At 51.0% G+C, this 20324-nt stretch overlaps 9 protein-coding genes across 9 annotated transcripts; 5 read left to right on the forward strand and 4 right to left on the reverse strand.

The window, feature by feature from the left end:
- Window positions 1-250: 250 nt before the first annotated feature.
- On the forward strand, window positions 251-1230 carry N7474_006545 (SDR family oxidoreductase; the record flags this gene model as incomplete). Its single annotated transcript, XM_057197955.1, has 3 exons — window positions 251-686; window positions 743-1098; window positions 1168-1230. The coding sequence occupies 3 exons, from the start codon at window positions 251-253 to the stop codon at window positions 1228-1230; spliced, it is 855 nt and encodes a 284-aa protein (XP_057051395.1).
- A 1300-nt stretch (window positions 1231-2530) lies between these two features.
- Window positions 2531-4384, forward strand: N7474_006546 (uncharacterized protein; the record flags this gene model as incomplete). Its single annotated transcript, XM_057197956.1, has 1 exon — window positions 2531-4384. One exon carries the CDS (start codon window positions 2531-2533, stop codon window positions 4382-4384), a length of 1854 nt encoding a protein of 617 aa, XP_057051396.1.
- Window positions 4385-4636: 252 nt separating this feature from the next.
- Window positions 4637-5866, reverse strand: N7474_006547 (uncharacterized protein; the record flags this gene model as incomplete). The annotated part of the gene is made up of 1 exon (XM_057197957.1): window positions 4637-5866. One exon carries the CDS (start codon window positions 5864-5866, stop codon window positions 4637-4639), a length of 1230 nt encoding a protein of 409 aa, XP_057051397.1.
- Window positions 5867-6617: 751 nt separating this feature from the next.
- Window positions 6618-8422, reverse strand: N7474_006548 (MFS transporter; the record flags this gene model as incomplete). Its single annotated transcript, XM_057197958.1, has 3 exons — window positions 6618-6914; window positions 6973-7985; window positions 8038-8422. 3 exons carry the CDS (start codon window positions 8420-8422, stop codon window positions 6618-6620), a joined length of 1695 nt encoding a protein of 564 aa, XP_057051398.1.
- Window positions 8423-9238: 816 nt separating this feature from the next.
- Window positions 9239-10148, forward strand: N7474_006549 (putative thiol methyltransferase; the record flags this gene model as incomplete). Its single annotated transcript, XM_057197959.1, has 2 exons — window positions 9239-9739; window positions 9792-10148. 2 exons carry the CDS (start codon window positions 9239-9241, stop codon window positions 10146-10148), a joined length of 858 nt encoding a protein of 285 aa, XP_057051399.1.
- A 76-nt stretch (window positions 10149-10224) lies between these two features.
- N7474_006550 (deubiquitinase OTU2) lies at window positions 10225-11187 on the reverse strand (the record flags this gene model as incomplete). Its single annotated transcript, XM_057197960.1, has 1 exon — window positions 10225-11187. One exon carries the CDS (start codon window positions 11185-11187, stop codon window positions 10225-10227), a length of 963 nt encoding a protein of 320 aa, XP_057051400.1.
- Window positions 11188-11402: 215 nt separating this feature from the next.
- Window positions 11403-12353, forward strand: N7474_006551 (short chain dehydrogenase/reductase family; the record flags this gene model as incomplete). Its single annotated transcript, XM_057197961.1, has 4 exons — window positions 11403-11432; window positions 11489-11723; window positions 11774-12077; window positions 12134-12353. 4 exons carry the CDS (start codon window positions 11403-11405, stop codon window positions 12351-12353), a joined length of 789 nt encoding a protein of 262 aa, XP_057051401.1.
- A 544-nt stretch (window positions 12354-12897) lies between these two features.
- On the forward strand, window positions 12898-15323 carry N7474_006552 (alpha,alpha-trehalase; the record flags this gene model as incomplete). Its single annotated transcript, XM_057197962.1, has 4 exons — window positions 12898-13020; window positions 13086-13152; window positions 13217-15080; window positions 15170-15323. 4 exons carry the CDS (start codon window positions 12898-12900, stop codon window positions 15321-15323), a joined length of 2208 nt encoding a protein of 735 aa, XP_057051402.1.
- Window positions 15324-16453: 1130 nt separating this feature from the next.
- On the reverse strand, window positions 16454-18110 carry N7474_006553 (arylsulfotransferase family protein; the record flags this gene model as incomplete). The annotated part of the gene is made up of 2 exons (XM_057197963.1): window positions 16454-17230; window positions 17277-18110. The coding sequence occupies 2 exons, from the start codon at window positions 18108-18110 to the stop codon at window positions 16454-16456; spliced, it is 1611 nt and encodes a 536-aa protein (XP_057051403.1).
- Between the last annotated feature and the right edge of the window lie 2214 nt (window positions 18111-20324).

The following is a 20324-nucleotide window of genomic DNA, read 5'->3' on the forward strand; positions in this document are numbered from 1 at the left end:
GGATAATGCAAAAAGGTTTAAAGGCATGGGCGATGTGGATCTATATGGGTTGGGGGAAAGAATTCAGCTCAAGTTCAGCTTACGTTCAGCTGTCTTGTGTTTGTTATTGTTTGCTAACATGTTGCCGGGATCACGGGGCAATTGACCACCGCTAATAAAAAGAACCACCCGCTACTAATAGTATTATTTCCGTACATCATTATAATAATTTCTATAATCTACGGCGTATTATCTATACCAATAAGCCCAAATGAAAACCCAAACGATCCTGATCACAGGCTGCTCGGCCCACGGCATCGGCGCCGCGCTGGCCCATTCCCTGGCCAAACGGGGCCATCATATCTTCGCCACCGCACGCTCGCCCAGTAAAATCCCCTCGACGCTGACTTCGCTCTCGAACGTGACGGTGGTGCCGCTGGACGTCACAGACCCTACCGCAATCTCTGCCGCGGTCCGGGCGGTAACGGCTCACGGCCAAGGATTAGACGTGCTGATCAACAATGCGGGCGCGGGTTACACTATTCCCTTACTGGATGCCGATCTGGACCTCGCCCGACAGGTCTATGAGGCTAACGTCTGGGGCCCACTGCGAGTCGTGCAGGAGTTTGCTGACCTACTCATTCGGAGTCGGGGTACGGTGGTCAATGTAAGCAGCGTAGGAGCCGCGGTGAACACGCCTTGGATTGGTGAGTGAGCGTCTATTCTATTCCGGAGATGAACTGAAGCTAATTGGAGTGAACAGGGGTGTACTCGTCTTCCAAGTCCGCCATTACGCAGCTTTCTGAGACATTACGGCTGGAATTGGGACCCCTGGGAGTGGACGTAGTATGTCTGATGGTTGGCACGATCACGACTTTCTTCCATGCCAATGAGCCGGAGGTCATCTTGCCTCCTTCGTCGCGGTATGTGGCGATTAGAGAGACAATCTCGAATTGGGCGACGGGTCGGGCTGGGCCTAAGGGCTGCTCGGCGGAGGAGTTCGCGGAATCGGTGGTTAATATGATCGTGGGCGCCAGCCATAGGCGCGGGCTGATCTGGAAAGGACCCTACAGTACCATTATCAGATTCGTGCCTAGGTGGTGCCCCACCTGGTTACTGGTGAGTTTCTAGCTTTCCCCAGAGGTTCATTATTTGACTGTCCACTAACTAACGCATGCTGGAAACTAGGATTGGATGATAAGCAACGGGCAGGGCTTGAAGGAATTGGCGAGGACAGTGAGTGAGAATTAAGCTTCATTCATAGGTAGTTGCTTGCTGATAACTGCAACTTACTATAATATTTCGCATCTATATCATAATTTGTGCTACTTCGCTAGTAGAATGTAGCTAAGCTTTGACTCGGGCCACTGACTATGTTGTGTCTGCAGGCCGAATTGTCAACTCTACCTACTATTTTATGTGATTTATTTCTTTTCTGACTTGGTCTAAGTTACCAGTGGCTTTTGAGGACCGACAGGCGACTTGGATCATTGATATTATAAACCGCTATCAGATACTCTTCAACTTATAAACTTGACATATTGGATCTCGTATGGGTTGGGCAGATAGTCATAGCAATTTCGGACAAAGAAAATCCATCATGCGAAGATCTTTTTTTCACCATACCTTTTCTGTCTTCCTGTGTGTACGATCTCTGGCTCTCACGCCCTTTACGTCATATCTGAATTCCTGGGGCATCCATCACAAGGGTGTTCTAATGCAAGCCGCTTGCCCATACCTCGGGCCGTTCACTACTCCTTAGGTCTAGTTAGTTCGGTCATCTGCATACTAAGAGGGGTTCGTTTGGTCTAGCCCGAAAAATTGAATCATGGCCACCAACAAAACCCAGAACCAGTTTTGTAGCATGCTCAAAATGCGGGGGAAGGATGTTTGGCGGTGTGACAACCGGAGACTAAGTATAACGCAGTGATCTAACTGGCCGCCATAGGATGTAAACGAGCTCCATGAACGGGATCAACCTGTCGATCTCTCGCTAGTACCTCACTAGTGCGGCTTGGACCCTTGGGGTGGGGTTTTAACCGAGTGCAATGCCGGGCCTAGTTCCGCCCTAGCTTGTACCGAGCTATGTCAACTTGTATGCAGGTAGGATTATGTGGAGATTAATCGCTTTGCGAGGAATCTCGTATCCCCCTACCATTTTCTAAAGAGAATCAAGCATATAGAGGCACTAGAGTGGAGCATTTTATACCTTTCTACTCGCCTTGTAGCCCTTTTAAAGCACAAGCTGGCTAGTCTCTGCCGTGGCCGACGACAGTCTTAGGCTATTAGGGTGGTCATCTCATATCCCTTTATCTGTAGTAGGCGCTCATCTCGGCCGGAGCAGTCTTCCCAAAACGGTAAACCCAGATGTATAATGCGGGGTAAGTTCCGTGCGCGCTATACCTATTGTCTCGGTCTAAGAGCTGCCGGACTACACAACTAGAAGATCCCTATTACACTCTTAACATAAAGGCTGCGCTCTAGCCATGCAATTGTCGTTGAGAATAAAACCTGATTCGACGTGAGCGAAGGTAGTAGCTTGCCAGCTATCATGTTGTTTTCACCATTTATCATTGCCTGCTTGCTAGCTGTAGGAGGCTCAGAAGCATCTCCTGCAAAGTCTACGGCTTTGGATGATTCAGTACCACCTCAGATACCAAATCATGACATACTACATAACGCTGCAAGCGTTCGCCCCAAAGACGAGCCGAAGTTGACTACTACCACTACTCAATTGGATGACGAGTCAACCTCAACAACCACAACGACCACAACGACCTCAATCCCATCGGGACCATCGCATGTCGAAACATCACCAGCTGCAGGGACAACTCACCATGATGCATCGTCACCAACTGACTCCTCGTCCGGGAATACTGCGGACTCCAACTCATCCGGAAATACCGCTGACTCCGACCCATCCGGTATACTTTCGTCGCTAGGGCAGGGCTCTTCGACAGGCTCCACCGGTGGCAGTATCGAAGATCTCGGAAACGCTATTAAGGATCTCGAAGAGCTGCTCACGGGCGTTCGCAGCCTGCTGAATCCTGAGCTCCTGAGCCAAGTAACAGATACCTTCAAATTCATTTCAACCGGGTTGGCACCTCCAGTGGATCACCAGATCAGGCCACTCGTGATCAACGCGAACAAACTTATGACTGATGAGTTTATTGACAAAGTCAACACACTCATCGACAATGCTAACGAGCTTTTGACCAACCAATTCGTCCAAAAGATCGACGGACTGATTGATCAAGCAAGCGCTCTCTTGACGGCCCAATTCACTAAGAAGATTGATGGTCTGATTGACAACGCCAGCAACCTTTTGACCGATCAGTTCAGCAGAAATGTGGATGCTCTGGTTCAAAATGCAAACAACCTTTTGACTGTCCAGTTCAATAAGAAGGTTGATTCTCTTATTGATAATGCCAATACCTTGTTGAGCGACCAGGGTACAAAGGCCATCGAAAGCCTTGTCAATAACGCCAATGGCTTGTTGACCACCCAGGTTACAAAGGCCATCGAGAGCCTTGTCAATAACGCCAACAATCTGCTGACTCCTGGATTCGTTGATACCACAAACGGCTTGATCAAAGACGCCGGCCCTCTTGTCACCCACGCCAATGATCTGCTCTCACCTAGCTTTATTAAGCAAACTTCGGGTCTCATCGGTGACGCCAGTGGTCTTCTCACACCTAGCTTTATTAAGCAAACTTCGAACCTCATCGGGGAAGCTAGTGATCTCCTCACACCGGCTCTATCGAATGCACTCAAACAATTACTTGGGGATATCCTTCCCATGGTACCTGACCTAAGGGAATTGATGCCTGAAATCAAACAATTGTTGACAAAGAAATACATTCGTGAGATTGGGTCTCTATTGACCAACGCCAACACCTTGCTCAGCCCTGGTTTTGTAAACCAGACATCCACCTTGATCAACAATGCCGGCGACCTCCTCACGCCCGAAATTGTGAGCGGCCTCAGTGGCCTCCTCGAGGAAATGGCTCCTCTAATTCCCGAGCTCAAACCGTTGATCCCAGAGATCAAGCCTTTCATCCCGCAGATTCAAAAGCTGCTTCCTAAGGCCCTGCCTTTCATCTCACCGGCTACTATGGATGATTTGGGGATGATGTTGATGAATGGCTACACTTTGCTCAGTGCCGACTTTGTCAACCATACGTCTACTCTGGTCAGCGATGCAAACGACCTTCTTACGCCTGAGCTTACGAAGAACCTTGGCGGCCTTCTTGATGAAGTGACTCCCCTAATTCCTAAGCTCTACCCCTTGGTTCCTGAGCTCAAACCACTTCTCAAACCGGAAGTCATAAAGGAAATTGGGTCACTTGCTACAGAGGCACTACCCTTACTCAAGGAAATGATGAACTCGATGGGCTCGCTTTGATGATAGTGAAATGATTTGAAATGTCGGATCATGATTTTTACGGATATTTTAGTTTTGCGATTGCTCCGATTGTGTCAAATATGACGGCCTTTCTACAGCATATAATTACCCTCAACCTTGAAGAAGACAAACTCTTGACGTAATACTTGCCCTCCCTAAGTGATGTGATTTGAAATCTTTTCAGTTCTAGATCAATTCTTATAGGAACCGCGGAATTATCACAATGTTGAATTCATGGTAACATCGAACCACCTACAGCCCAGATATGCTTATTATATTCTCTCCCTGAACACTAGTTGTTCGGATTGTTAGACCTTGTCTCAAGAACTCCGCTCGTTTTTTGAAACCCTCGCGAAAACTCTCATCATACTCATCAGGGAAAGTCAATATCATTCCCTTTCCCACTGTCTCCTTCTGCAAGCTCATCACTTTTTCGTACATTGACTCCGCACAAAGAAGCGCAGTCCCAACAACCATACCCATGTATTCACACCGTTTTAAAGGATAAGGATTCGACACTAACTCAGCCGGAAAGGGAAGATCCCCCAGTTCCGACTCCAAGAATTGTTTCAACTGGCCCTTAATACAGGCCTCGTGGAGGGCCATTGCATCTCCCCCCTGAGCGAAGAACTTCGTGTATATTCGTTGGAGTTCTATTCGCTCCTGTGGCGTTTGGCAGTTACAGAACCCATAGTCTTCGACGACAACTCGCATAGGATCTCGAGGTTGCAGACGAGTAAACCGCTTCAATTCCCAGACACTCTGGTACCACTTGCTGACGATACTCATGAGGGCTTCGAAATTACGCAGCCCGGTGACTGCATGGCCAAGTCCGTTTTTCTTGAATAGGTCGACCATGCTAGACCCTTCCATGGCCATCCAAAACTCTTCAAATTCACACTTCCCGAGGAGCGCTCGGTACAGATATACTATCTGTCGCACTTCATCATTGTTTCGAGCTGTACAGAAGCCAAGGAATATCCAGTTGTCTTCGTCTGCGTCTGGGATGAATCCATTTTGAAGTCCTGTGGCAATCAGTTCCAGCATATTCGCCAAGCTCTCTAGGAGTTCACGATCCTTCTCTTCCCAGGTTGCATTTCGTGCCGCAAAAATAGTAATTTCGTCTTGTCCTTCGAGCAAGGAGGTGCAAGTCACATAGTGTGCATGTTTTTTATAGCATAGTAGCTCAGCCAGTCGATCGAGAAATACCATCTTAATAGACTTGGTATCGTCCCCTGTCAAACAAGCGTTAACGTTGGTCGAAGAGCCATCACGGATGGACGCTCGTTCGTCCCCTCCGCTGTAATCGTCGTGGATTTTTTCTTCTTTTCCTGCACCAAGGGGAGTACGCTGTGGTTGGTTGACTTGGCATATAGCGGCTAGGGTTGTGATGTCCGACTCTATGTCGGCTGAGAGATGCCAATCAACACCTCCGTATCCGACTACCTGGGAAGAAGGTGGGATAACTGTAACGTGGCCCATTCTGTAAAGGGATTTAAAGACGGGACTTGGGTAAGATGTATGGCCAAAGCAAAGATTGGAGCTTGAAGTAGAGAACATATAAATTCGAGAGCAGGGTGCTGATGGCGTATGTAAGCGGAGGGGTCAGGCGCGTAAATCTTAAAACATGGATATCTCATCATGCATGGAAAGCCATGCGTAGATAACTTGATATGGGATGGAGAACTATTTTTACAGGCTTAGTGTGCTCTAGTCCGGAGTTTGGTTGGTTCTGGGATGCCCTATTGTGCATGGCTGCCTTATCGAGTAGGGTAGGGCGCTAAATGGTCTGGGATATGTAACAGCGGCCGAGGATGAATGCTACCCAACAAGCCCTCTTCAGCCGCATAGCCACCTGTCTGCTGTCATTCGTACGTTCATAAAAGAGAAAGAAAAAAATAATGATGCTATTTATAATAGGTGTCATCCTCGACGAGCATGTCAAGAACAGTCTTCTTCGAGCAAAAGATGCAGAATAATGCAAGACAGGACACAACGAGCCGAGTGAAGTAAAAACCTACTCGCTCCAGAAACCCCAAAATGAATGCCGCGTGCAGCCTGATATGGATATTTGTGCTCGACACCCTTAATCCTCTGACAGAGAGAATATCGCGCCAGCATGACATGACAACCAACGCCAAAAAATGATGCATACGCCTGCACGATTGCAGGTATTTCAAAGGGTATGAGCATGAAACAGAAACAGAAACAAGAAGAGGGAAAAAAATCAAAATCAACGCATGCGTTCCTCCATTGTCTGCCGCCAGCGGGGCCCGTAGATCCTCATTGCGAGAATAACGGACGAACTGACGAAGCTCACAATTCCCAGAATGGTGAACAGCCAACCGTTACCGATGGCACTGATGATCGGGGCCGTGACGAACGAGCCCACGCAGGAGAAGATGTTGCGCATGAAGTTGTTCAGCGCCACGCCCTCGGAGGACTTTTTCGGCATGAATTCCGTTAGCATGGTTGTTACCATAGCGAAGATGAGCATGGAGCCCATGCCGAAGAAGAAGTTGGCAATCATCTGGGAGATACGTTGTTAGTAGTGACATGATTTGGAGGTATTGTGCACTGAAACATACCGGGACAATCCAGATCACACCCTTATCCGCCGTCCAGCCGTACCAGATGAGCGCGGCGGGATATAGAAAGGCGCCGAGCCATGCATTCTCACGCATACGGTCCTCCGGCCGATATATCAGCTTCCCGTACTCGTCATACCGGTTCGCCTTCTTGGCTTCTCGTTGCATGATGTTGTCCATCCATCTCCCGCCAAAGATACTGGTGACCATGTAGCCCAACGAGTTGGGGATATATAGACAGCCGACAATAATAGTCGAGTACCCGTACGGTGACTTCTCAAATGTATCCTGCACGCTGACGTTCAAGACATAGAGCGAGCCGAAGGTGATACTGGCGTAGTATACTGTCAAGAGCACGGGAATATACTGCAGATAAAGGACGATCTTCAGCGGATCGAGGAATATGATCTTCAACAGCTTCAACCACCGTGTCGCAGACCGGACAGCCTTGGCGGATGAGACGCGACTGACGGACCGGATAACGGGCGCGCCTTCCTCTTCGTTGGTAACTTCGGGGAGAACGGGCTTCTGCACTGCCAGTGTTTCCGGGAGAGCGAAGAGGATAAAAACAACCGTAAGAGCTCCGTAGGCAGCCAGGAACCACATCGTACTCCTCCAGCCCCATCTCTGGGCCAACGCACCACCAAAGATCGGAGCCAGCAGGGGTCCGCACAGCGGACCGAGATAGAAAATACCCATTGCTCGTCCTCTTTCCCGGGGCTCCCACAGATCGGCGATTGTCCCGGCACCGACGGCCTGGACTGAGGCCGAGGCGCCACCACTTAGCATCCGGAGGACGATGAGCATTGCGATAGAGCTGGAGATGGCGCAGATGCAGTTGAAGATCGTGAAGAGCACGAACGAGACCAAGTAGATCGTCCGTCGACCGAGTCGCTCGCTGAAGGAGGACCACCATAGCGGAAAGATTGACATGCTGAGCATGTACAGGGAGATTGACAGGTTGGTTATGGTGGTGGTTGTGTTCAGATCATGGGATACTTGGGAGAGCGAAGCTGTCTGGAGTTAGTTGAATATATACCGCAACGTCAAGATATCACCACTCACGAAAGAAGATCGAGCTCCCCATCGGCGCCGTCACACCAGCCCAAGCGACAACAAAAGTGATAAACCACTTCTTCCTGCGCGTGTATGTCTTCGGGTTCTCCACTTCAGCCAACAAGGCTAACTGCCCAAACAAGCCTCTCCGCTTCAATCGCGAAACCTTGATCGGCGGCCCGAGTTCGGTCAACTGCCGTGTGATCCGCGGTTGTTCCTCATCAGGGCCATCTTTGCCCTCGTCGTCCGCCACGCTGGAAGCATTTGATCGCGATTGCCCGTCATGGTCGACTTCCTCTTTTTCTTCGTCTTTGGCGTGATCAACTATCTCCGCTGCTGGCGTGGGCGAAGCAGAGGAAATGGCGCTGTCTTTTTCTGGATCTTCGGCGCGCATCTTGGCGGATCGGCTTGCCGTGATGCGATCAATCAAGACTTGCCACTGATCAATGGCGATATCCGCAATGGGTGGTATCAATTTCTGTACAAATAAAGCGATACATTGAACGCAAAGCGCGATGGTTAATAGTCAGAATTGCGAGCGACGCAGATGTGACGGAAAGAAATCCAGGGCAGGCGCGAGTTTGCGCAGGGAAACCGAGGCGGTTCGGCCCAGAGATTGACGGACAGTGGGAATTTTCCGAGTAGTTATGTACTAGAAGATGGTGGGTTTAGAGTGCCATGCTCCGGTTCAGAATTTTCTTTTCTCCTTTTGTTCCGACAGATGATGAAAGATTGTGAGCAGCTGCAAATCAAATCGCCGACAACGACCGATGCCATCATGATCGGTATTAGTAGTATCTCCCATGTGGATAAAAATCCGCTATTGCGGCGAGAGGGGTTGACGACAAGCTGGTCAACCAGTCATCGACCAGCAACGGCGTGCCGGTCTTCCGTCGGCAAAAGAGAGGATTGGTACCGTTCTCCACTTTGTGCTGGGCGTGTGGTTCATTGTGTAATGGGACGGATAAGCTTATGCGATTAACCTCATCTTGGCTGGTGTTTCTTTCCTTTTCTTACAGGGATAATCGTGATGATCTCATGGCACACGAGCAAGGAGATCATCGTGCACGACTTGAACGAAGAAATCGCAGCAAGGAGGTTGTGCTTAATAAGCCCTGAGGAATGAAATAAACAGAGAGAGAGACTGACTGTCTTCCTTTCTATCATTTCCTCCCGTTGACCACTGAGAACACTACATACCTACTGCAAGATGACCGCCACAACTGCCTCAGCCGGCCTGAACCCCAAGCAGGTCCAGGCTGTACTGGCCGAGTACCAAGGCGACCGCTACGTCGACGGCTGGGCCGCTCTGTGGAGCAAAGGCGACAGTCTGCCGTGGGACCGGGGGTTCCCCAACCCAGCCCTGGAGGACACCCTCACCCACCGCCAGGGCACCATTGGCGGCCCCGTCACCCAGGATGCCCAGGGCCAGACCTGTCGTCGCAAGGCCCTGGTCCCCGGTTGCGGGCGAGGCGTCGATGTGCTTCTGCTTGCTAGCTTTGGGTATGATGCCTACGGCCTAGAGTATAGCTCCGGTGCGATTGAGGCGTGCAAGAAGGAAGAGGCTGAGAATGGGAGCTGGTACCGGGTTCGTGATGAGAAGGTTGGCCGTGGCAGAGTTACATTTGTTCAGGGTGACTTCTTTGACGACGCTTGGTTGAAGGAGATTGGCGTGCCGTTGAATGGGTTTGATCTGGTCTATGACTATACGGTATGTATACTTCCTCTCTGCGTCTAGGGGTTTAGCCTGACCCTTGATATAGTTCTTCTGTGCCCTGAACCCGTCAATGCGCCCCAAATGGGCGCACCGACACACCCAGCTGCTGGCGCCCTCGCCCGCCGGCAACCTGATCTGTCTCGAGTTTCCCCGCCACAAGGATCCGCAGGAGTCAGGCCCGCCCTTTCCCTCGCCTTCGGAGGCATACGTGGCTCACCTGAGCCACCCGGGTGAAGACATCCCCTACGATGCCAAGGGCGTGGTCAAACATGACCCGCTGCGCGAGCCGAGCCCGGGCGGCCTTGAGCGCGTAGCCTACTGGCAGCCGGAGCGCACGCATGTGGTGGGTCAGGGAGAGAATGGAGTGATCTATGACCGAGTGTCTATTTGGCGTCGTCGTTGAACTAGATCTAGATCTATGTGGTTCTATTTATATCCACTCAAAAGATAGAGAAGCTTTATTGGAAGAAGCTTTCCCATCAAGACTGCTTCACCAGCGCATTATAATGCTCGCCCAGCCCGTAAGAGTGCCGGTAATATGCCAACCAAACCACCCGCCTCCGCTTCTCCTCTTCATCCAGACTATCCCCATCATCCCCAGACTCAATCTTCTCCATGCGCCCATCGCTCTGCACCACATTAATCTCGACCCCATAAGCCCTCGCAATGGCCTGCAATTCTAATTGTCCCCCCCATTCAGCCGTCAACTTGATTTTCCTCGTATACGCATCCAGCGGCTCCTCCATAAACGGCTCAAAGTCCTCTTTGTGCTCCTCGATAAAATCCGCCGTCACCGCGCGCACGGCTCTATACCCATCATGCTGCGGCGAGACGACAGTCTCGATGCGGGACTGGGTGGTTGGTTTGAGGATGATCCGGCTCGGGTCCGGACGCAGGCCTATCCCGTAGTCGTCGAGCTGTTTCGCGACAGCGGAGTAGAGGCAGTGCCCGTCGGGGGTCACTTCGATTTCTTTGAGGCCGAGCCGCTTGAATACTTTCTCCATAATTTCTTGCTCGTTGCCGCGGTAGTTTGTTTGGGTCGCTGCTTCTTCTGCTGCTGCCGCGGAGAGGGCTTCCTGCTCGGCTGCGCGGCGAGCAAGGCGGGCTTTGTGGCGGTTGGGTTTCTTGGTGCTGCGTGTTGCTGCGGAGGAAGGTGGTTCTTCTGAAGTGGCTGGTTCGGTGGATGGGGTGGTTTCCGTGGGTGGTTCCTCGGCTGGCCTGTCTTCTAGACTGAGATCTTCGAGGGCCTCGCTGGGCTCAACTGTCTCGCCATTGAGTTCTGCAATCTCGGCCTGTTGTCGCTCGGAGAGCTCGCGTTGCAGGCGCTCGCACTCGTCATTGATGCCTTTGCGGGTCTTTTTGGTGGCGGACTTTTTCTTCTGCGTGATGCGCCCCTGGAGGTCTTTTTGCTCCTTCCGGTGTTTTGCTTGTAGTTCCTCCATGGTTGGTTTGTGAACACAACAATCGAAGAATGGACCGTCGCGAAACCCCGGTCCCGCAGCCCTAAATGGAGCCCCGAACGGGCATAGCCCCGGATCAATGATATTCCCTGAGCCTCGGCCCAGACGAACCGGGGAGCTCGGTCGTCGGGTAAGTGCAACTATGTCTTAAATGGTGGGAGATTCTTCGACTCGATTGAGATCACATCTTATTCACCATGGATTCGTCAAGTTTGTTCAACGTGCAGGTATATATTTCATCGCTCGACATTGATTTCCTGCCCGTACTAACCACCTTCACCAGGGCAAAGTCGTGCTGGTCACTGGCGGTGCCAAAGGCATCGGGCGCATGATCTCGGAGGGATTCGTCACCAACGGAGCGACGGTGTACATTTCCTCGCGTGACGCCAAAGCCTGTGACCAGGCAGTGCAAGAGCTCAATGCCCTGGGCAAGGGTAAAGCCCACGCCATCCCCGCCGATTTCTACAAGTACGAAGACGTGAAGAAGCTGGCCGAGGAGCTGGGCAAGCGCGAGAGCAGTAGGTAACCTCTGTCTCGAACCATAAAGGATAATTGCTAAATATCGCAGAACTGCACGTGCTCGTGAACAACTCCGGCTCCAACTGGGGCGCGCCCTACGATGAGTATCCCACCGCAGCTTTCACAAGGGTGCTCACCCTCAACTTGCACCGCGTCTTCGACCTGACCCAGTTGGTGACACCCCTGTTGGAAAAAGCGTCCGCGCCCAATGACCCGGCGCGCATCATCAATATCGGCAGCATTGACGGGCTGCGCGTGCCCTCGCTCGAGACCTTTGCCTACAGTTCCAGCAAGGCTGGCTTGCACCACCTCAGCCGGACGCTGGCGAACCATCTGGGCAAGCGCAACATTACGTGGGTGTTCTCTTTGTTCTCGATCCTGTCTTACCTTACTAAGTGTATCATATCAGGTCGAACACACTGGCCTGTGGGCCCTTTGAAAGCAAGATGATGGCCGCCACGCTCAAGACGTTCGGCGAGTCGATCAAGGCAGGTGTACCACTGGGCCGGATCGGGACTCCGCAGGATGTCGCGGGTGCCTGTCTGTTCCTGAGTAGTCGCGCTGGAGCGTATGTGAATGGCGCGACCATTGCGGTGGATGGCGGGAGTGCCATTGCGGCCAAGATTTAGACGGGGTATATATATGAATCATATAGTTCGATGTAAATGCCAACAGTGTGTGAGTTGCCTAGAGTGCCACTAACCCGATCTGTATGTGGCGTTTGCTGCGAAAGAGCGGTCTCGAGAATTCTAGAAATAGCTTCAGCAAGTACATAGACTGAATCGGGAAGATATTCGGGGAGATTCTCATTATCAGCGATAAGCAGCCGTGGAGGCAAAGAATGAGATCATTGCCATCCACCCACCCTTTTCCATTCCTATCCATTCCACTCCATCCCACTTCACTCACTCTGCACTCTTCACCGATTCGGACCGAAACTAGACCTGTCTCATTCCGACGAACAAGGATCCTCACCGACCCTAACAACTAAACCCGATCGGTGTATTTGCTTACACCTCCCTTAAAGAGAACAATTTCCCTCAGTCATCTCCGTCGGGCGCCAGATACCGAACCCTCCCACGGCTGTCAACCCTACGTTACGCACACAACCTCACTTCTGGAGCTACACTGACCCCCGTGTCGCTCGCACCACCGTCTTTTGCCTGTCAGACCATGAGCTCGTCACGCGAGCCGCACCGCCAATCGTCCATCGACCCCTTCTCCCACCCGGACATCTATTACGGAAACGAGGCATCCATTGCCAAACTCAGCGACCGCAGGCGCACTCTCTCGGCGGTAAGTAGTCACCCTTTCTTGTTTGGTCGGCAGCGGAAAACTCATTTACTCTTGTCGTGTTCTAGAGCTTGAACGACTACAATCGCGAGGATGTCCAGGAACTCTTTATTCCGTCGAGGCGCGGTAGCCACGGTATGTTTTGTTCTTTGTCCTTTCTTGGGCTTTTCGGAGCAGCGCTGACAGCGACGGTGCGCAGATGTATCGTCCGGTCGCCCCCGCAAGTTCTTGATCGAGGTCGAGGAGACACTGCAGACTTTGCTGCAGCAGGAAGACACCGATCAGAACATGCAGATCACCATTGAAGATCTCGGGCCCAAGGTCCTGTCGGTCGGAACCGCCGCCTCGTCTGGGATCAACCGCTTCGACGTGCGGGGCACGTACATGTTGTCGAATCTGCTGCAGGAATTGACCATCGCCAAAGACTACGGCCGGAAGCACATCGTCCTCGACGAGGCCCGGCTGAACGAGAACCCCGTCGCGCGGCTCAACCGACTGATCAAGAACTCCTTCTGGGTAGCGCTCACTCGGCGCATCGACGGCTCCAATATCGAAGTGGCTGGTCGGGATCCCAAGGACTGGACCGATGATCCCCGGCCCCGGATCTACATCCCGCCTGGTGCTCCGATGCAGTTTGAATACTACACGCGCATCGCCAAGGAGCACCCGGAGCTGCGGCTGGATGTGCAGATGCTGGAAGCTGTTATCACTCCTCAGTATGTGGCACATCTGAACGATAAGCCGGGTCTGCTGGCGCTGGCTATGCAGAAGAAAGACAACGATGCCACCACGGAAACGGACTTGATCGGTGTGCCCTTCGTGGTGCCTGGTGGTCGGTTTAACGAATTGTATGGTTGGGACAGTTACATGGAGTCCCTGGGCTTGCTGGTCAGCGACCGCGTCGACCTGGCCAAGGGCATGGTGATCAACTTTTGCTTCTGCATCAAGCACTACGGCAAGATTCTCAACGCCAACCGCTCCTACTATCTCACCCGTTCCCAGCCGCCTTTCCTCACCGACATGGCGTTGCGGGTATACGAGAGGATCAAGAACGAGCCCGATGCGAAGGAGTTCCTCCGCAATGCAGTTCTCGCCGCTATCAAAGAATACCACAGTGTCTGGGTTTCAGAACCTCGCTTGGACCCGGCTTCCGGTCTCTCGCGATATCGCCCGGAGGGCTTTGGCGTGCCCCCTGAGACGGAGCCGACTCATTTCACGCACATCCTCACACCTTATGCGGAAAAACACGGCATGGCATTCAAGGTATTTGTCCGAGCATACAACACCGGTGCAGTGAAGGAGCCGGAGCTGGACGAGTATTTCCTGCACGACCGAGCCGTGCGCGAGTCTGGCCACGACACCAGTTACCGACTGGAACGTGTGTGCGCAAACCTCGCCACCGTGGACCTCAACTCCCTGCTATACAAGTACGAAGTCGACATTGCCCGAATCATCCGTATCCACTTCAAAGACCGCCTCGAGATCCCCCAGGAATTCCGCACCGCGACAACACAAAACATCGAAACCGAGTCCTCATCCACCTGGGACCGGCGCGCCCGCCGACGCAAGCAAGCCATGGACAAGCTCCTCTGGTCCGAGGAGAAGGGAATGTACTTCGACTATGACACAGTCAAGCGCGAGCGTACAGACTACGAGTCGGCCACGACCTTCTGGGCGATGTGGGCGGGACTTGCGACCCCAGGCCAAGCAGCAAAGATGGTCGAGATGGCCCTCCCCCGATTCGAGGCGTATGGCGGACTCGTTTCGGGAACAGAGGAGTCGCGCGGTGCAGTGAGCCTGGAGCGTCCCAATCGCCAGTGGGATTATCCGTACGGCTGGGCGCCGCAGCAGATGCTGGCGTGGACTGGTTTTCTGCGCTATGGATACCAGGAGGAGGCTGAGCGACTGGCCTACAAGTGGTTGTACATGATCACGAAGGCGTTTGTGGATTTCAACGGCGTGGTCGTGGAGAAATATGACGTTACGCGCCCGATTGATCCGCACCGCGTTAATGCCGAGTATGGGAACCAGGGGGTGGATTTCAAGGGTGCGCCGCGTGAAGGGTAAGTCTTTTTCCTTTCCTCCTTTTTTTTTTTTTTTTTTTTCCTGGGCATTATATTTTTGGGGGGATTGACTGACGAATACATCATAGCTTCGGATGGGTCAACGCCAGCTACGTCTATGGTCTCGAGATCCTGAACGCGCACATGCGGCGCGCGCTGGGAGCGATCACGCCTTACGAGACATATCGCAAGGCAGTCACCGCGCAAGACGAAGCATATGCCGTGCAAGATGAAGCGTATTGACCGATTGTTTTTGGTTTGGTGCTTTTGGTTGTTAGTTATTGAAAGACGGCTTGCTGTAGCCTTGAAAGTAGAGATTGACTCTACTTGAACGTGCTTTACAAAAGAAATACATTGGATGCTTGCATCAAGATAGCCTAGAGGTTGGAGAATTTGGGTCGTTTTGTTCTTATTTCGTGGGGGCCTAGATACTACTGGCGTTGCACGAATGATATTGTTGTTTGAAAGAAAGTGGTTTTGATACTGGGAATGACGCGTGTGTCATTCTATAGATACAGTGCTGTATGAAACTAAAACTTGGGTGTTGTTTGGCCTTGCATCAACTTATATTTCTTGAAGCATGGCCATCTCCCGAGTGACTGATTGAGCGTTAATGCCATTCGGACTTACCTTCCATAAATTGAGTAATTAGAGCGTAGAGATATAGCTGATCTCGAAAACTACTGTACACGCAAAATACATCTCGCTCTCAAGCAGTGTCAGCTACTCCTCTGGGCCTAGCCAATTGGATCAAGGCTCCTATGGGGAGCGAAGCTTTTACCTTGGCAAACTTGTCCAAAGTTATCCCCTCGGCCTCATTCAAATTAACTACAGTGGAGCCAGGTATTAGGTGAAAAAGCAACAATAATATATTAACCAACTGAGACAGCACCTCACCTCAGTCCTTTTTTTTTGGCTTTATAGCACTGCCATGATGGAAGTGGGGCCAAATATAAAATTAGAAATAGACTTGAGACCTGCAGCAAGGCCTTGAAGTTGATTAGAAATCATTATTCTAAGGCTTTTGTCTAAGGGTAATTCATTATTGGTAAAGTCTCATGTGTTCATTTCCTTCCGTATTCTTCGCTTTTGTACCTTCTTTTGTGGTCACTTCGACTCCCACGAGGAATATTCATTGAGGGCCTTGACACGCTGTATTGATAGCACCACACCTGACTTCCGCCGTGCATGAGGTGCCCCGAGAGTAAGGACTGGAGTAGCAGTAAGAAAAATTGGAGAATCGAGGGAATTTTTATATCACGACGCTCTAAATGACATGTTTATATGTACAACCGCCAACCCAAAGTAATATATCCCACATCCGGTAAACGCCAATATGCAAGCCAAATCTAGGAGTAGCGTTGCCCAAAATTTCAGTTCATTCTCCTTAGTGATTGCCGGAGGGACCTCGATGACTTTTCATTATCGCCCTTAAATCCCGCAGGGACCTCAATGACGTCCGAGACCCCGAGGGACTTGTCGCCCTGCAAGGCCTCCACAATCAGGAACTTGGCATTCGGATCACGTAGATCCGCACTCGTTTCAAAACCGTTCCGGCGGTGGTTATTCAGCAGAGTCCCCTGTTCGATACTAGACTCGAAATCAGGCACGGAGTAGATGTTCCAGTTGTCGTACTCGGTGCATCCATTCCAGCTCATGTACACGGATATATCGCTCGTGTATTTGGAAAGATATTTGGCCACAGCGACGGGAGGGTAGTGCGGAATTGCATGCCAGGGATATTTGAGTGTGCGGTAAGCCTGCGCATGGCCAGCGTAGCCAAACTGGCCCGTCATCACGATGTTCCCATCACCGTCGAATTCTCTGAATTTAGGGAAAGAGCCATAGCTTGCAAGCATGTGGGCTGTGTTGTTGTAGTCTAGGAGCTGTAGACTGCCTTGAGTCTTAGCTTCGGCACGGTCATGGTCGTGCGAATTAACGTGGCGGAAAGTAGTCCCCTTCATATTTTTTAGGTCGACGTGGATGGCGATACCGGTTGACTCGTGTGTCGCGGTCAAGTCTCTAACAGGGACGTCGTTGTCGAATAACGTAATTACCATGCTGTCGTCGGTCTCGTTATACGCGCGCATGTCGTGCTGCCAAGCGAAGTGGGCGTCGTTGGGGATATCACCTTCATTGCCATTGGCGCCCTTTAAGGCGGTTAGCAACGTAGTTGATTAGAGAAAGATGACTTACCGAAAGCATCCAGCGCTTGGTTCCGTCGCGGTTTAGATACAGCGCGGAGAAGAAGTAGCGAACGGAGACCAGGTAGCCGTGGTTGGTGTACTGAATGGAGTTGATGTGGTAGGGGTCCCAGGGCTTCATCTGCGACTCGCCGTGTTCACCATTTGGCCCCATGTCTAATTTAGATTTTCCTAAGGGGAGGAATTCCCGGTGGTCGTATGCGCTCCAGCCGAATAGGATCTCGTTGGTCTTGATGTCGATTTCATAGAATAGACAGTCGATAATCCAAGCGCCCGGGTAGCCCTCTGGTCGCATGCTAGTGTCGGCCTGCGTGATGTTGATAGCAGAGACGATTATATTGCCTTCGGGGGTAATGAGATGCTCATGGACGTCGACATAGGTATCTCGCTTCTTCCCATCTTTCGTCACGAATCCTTGGTCTGGTAGAGTGATGACATAGATCTCCTTGTACGAAGTGTCGAGGATGTGAACGCGACCATACCCATATCCTAGCATGTTGGTCTCGCCATCCCAGTATGTAATGACATCCTCGCCGAACAGCTTCTGCATCTTGAAATCCATGGTCTTTCTCTGGACCCCTTGCCATATCATCTCGCCATCGTTGTCGTATATGGTCGGGGCTTGACCTGTCTCCGTCTCAATATTAGTTCGGACATTGATGAAGATGCTGTCCGGGTTGTAATTCCCCGTCTTGCCAAGCATAAGGTGAGGAGGGGACCATGTTCCTGTCTCAAAGTGTTGGGCTGGCCAGTCTGGTCCACCATGAAAGGCAAGGCCGCCGAGAGAGGACAGGAGTAGTCCTGATAGATATACGAGAGGGCGCATGTTGACGACGGTGTGGGTGTGTCCCTCGGCTTGAAAGGAAAAGATGAACCAGAAAGAAAGAAAATGTAAGGCACGTCGAGCCTCAGGAGGATCGAGTCATGTCCTTTTTTGAGAGAGTTTTGTTTTTTTTGGACCGTGAGTTTATTACATTACTACAAGGATCAATGGTACGCTTGATCCCAAAATTAGCAAGGCAGATACCCTTGAGATGGCATACTAGCAGAACAGCCCCGCGAGACAAGGCTGCAGATCCACAAATGGAGGACGCCCGGGCCACTTAAAGGCAGGCAGTGTCCACCAGACTCGTATCGACAACTGTTCATACAAACCCAGCTCGTTAAGGCCTCGGGAGCATTTAATTTGGTAAACTGAGAATAAAATAAAATCCAACCCAGAGCCTCGTGCGGACTGGTGGCATTGTCCCGCAGCCGGAGCAGTAAATGTCCTAAGCCAAGTCAAAAACCACAGCAGAATGGGCCCCAGAAACGGATGGCGAAAGCATCCTTAATAGTTAGTTAGAATCTACAATATCACTCGCAACAGTAGTCTGAAGCGGGAATGTTCTTCAGTATCTCGAATACTACCCAATTCTTTGGGGGGCCTTAGCTCTTGGCGAGATCCGCGCCTCCTGTGTTCGTACTTGTACGAGTACGGGTCAGAACACGAAACTTAGCCAACTCCTAAGTGGCGTTCAATCCCATTCGGAAGTGCCGCGTCGATACTACATCAGTTTACGGTCACAGTCAGTACACAAACATGGATGGCGCGGCTTGGCACGGCACTCACTAGGCCCGCAGAGTGGGAGGGCCGTCGGATTCAGTTGATGATTTGCTCTGTTTGTATCAGGCCCGATCCGACCCCCTGTTTCTATTGTTCAATTTCGGAGACTCACTGGCTGATCTCTGTAAGGCGCCGTAGTACTGTACCTTGAGATAGCTGCTTTTGTGACGATTCAATAGCAGCCTGCCAAAACTGGCACTCTGCAGTGGTTACTAGTACTGAAGAGTGTTTCCGCCGATCTGTACCACCGTAAAGAACTTAAAGTGATGCGCTTTTAATGACCTGGACCGCGACCCGGACTATTGTAAAAGAACTACTTGTCAGGGTAGGCACCTGCTAGTCAGGTGAAGAATGATGCTCCGAGAGGGTTTTGATACGCTGTCGGAAAGGTATCGAAATAGAGGTGATCCAGTGCAAGACAAAAACATACTGATTCTTAGCAGAATTAGGATCCAACTACAACGGGTTCATATTTAATCAAAGCGGGCGGGGTAAACACATGTACTAGCACGTGATATCAATCCTCAATAGCTGCGTAATAAGTCCAATCTGTAATACCGCGGTGATAGCTAGCCACTATTAGGATTATGATTTCAATCACGATAGACACTCCTATTAATTCGATGGAGGATGTCTCGACTAACTCGCATATGAGACATCTGCCTTCCTACCCTAGTTATAGCCGTTAGCACGCTATAGTTCCGCCGCAATATTAGCTGTCGAGTTCTTTGCCTATACGTTTTGTGATAATAACTAGTAAGGAGCGCATGAGTAGTTTGCGTAGTGGAAAAGAATAACCAAAATATAGAATGACACATTTTATATACTCAAAATAGTTTAGTGCAGTGGCACAGGTTGCAAACTACACTACCTAGCACTACTGCCCAGCACTTTCAATTTCCCCGCATCTAGCAGGTCTTCACACTTGCCAACCTTAGAATATAAGCCGCCAGAGAACAGATCAATCTTCAAAACGAGTACTATCTTACACCGTGAAAGGCAAGAAAAGTATGGAGGCACGAAAATTTGGCCGAAAAGGGAATCATCACAATCCCATCTTACGCTGGGACCATGGTCCATAATGAAATACATACATAGCAGCGGAGTAAAAAAGATCAGTAAATGCCTACCAATGGGACAATAGGAGTCAGACATGCCAGGTGGAGGGCCGAGAGGAGATGAAAAGTGGTCGGGCCCTTGGGTAATTTTATTTCCTTGGCACCCTCGAACGCGGGGACAATTTTAGTGGAATTTTGAGCAATTTACACTAAGCCGGCAAATCGGATGGTCTTTTTTGGATTTAGTTCTCGTTCATTCTTTCGGTTTATCGATCTTTCCTCAGTATGCTGAGACCAAGATACACGGAGCCGCGGAGCCTTTCCTCGTTAAATAAACGAGTACCTGACTGATGATTGGTCCACATTGCCGACCCCG

Source organism: Penicillium riverlandense (genome assembly GCF_028828495.1).
Source record: "Penicillium riverlandense strain IBT 135883 chromosome Unknown utg000006l_segment0_segment0, whole genome shotgun sequence".
Lineage (NCBI taxonomy): Eukaryota > Fungi > Ascomycota > Eurotiomycetes > Eurotiales > Aspergillaceae > Penicillium > Penicillium riverlandense.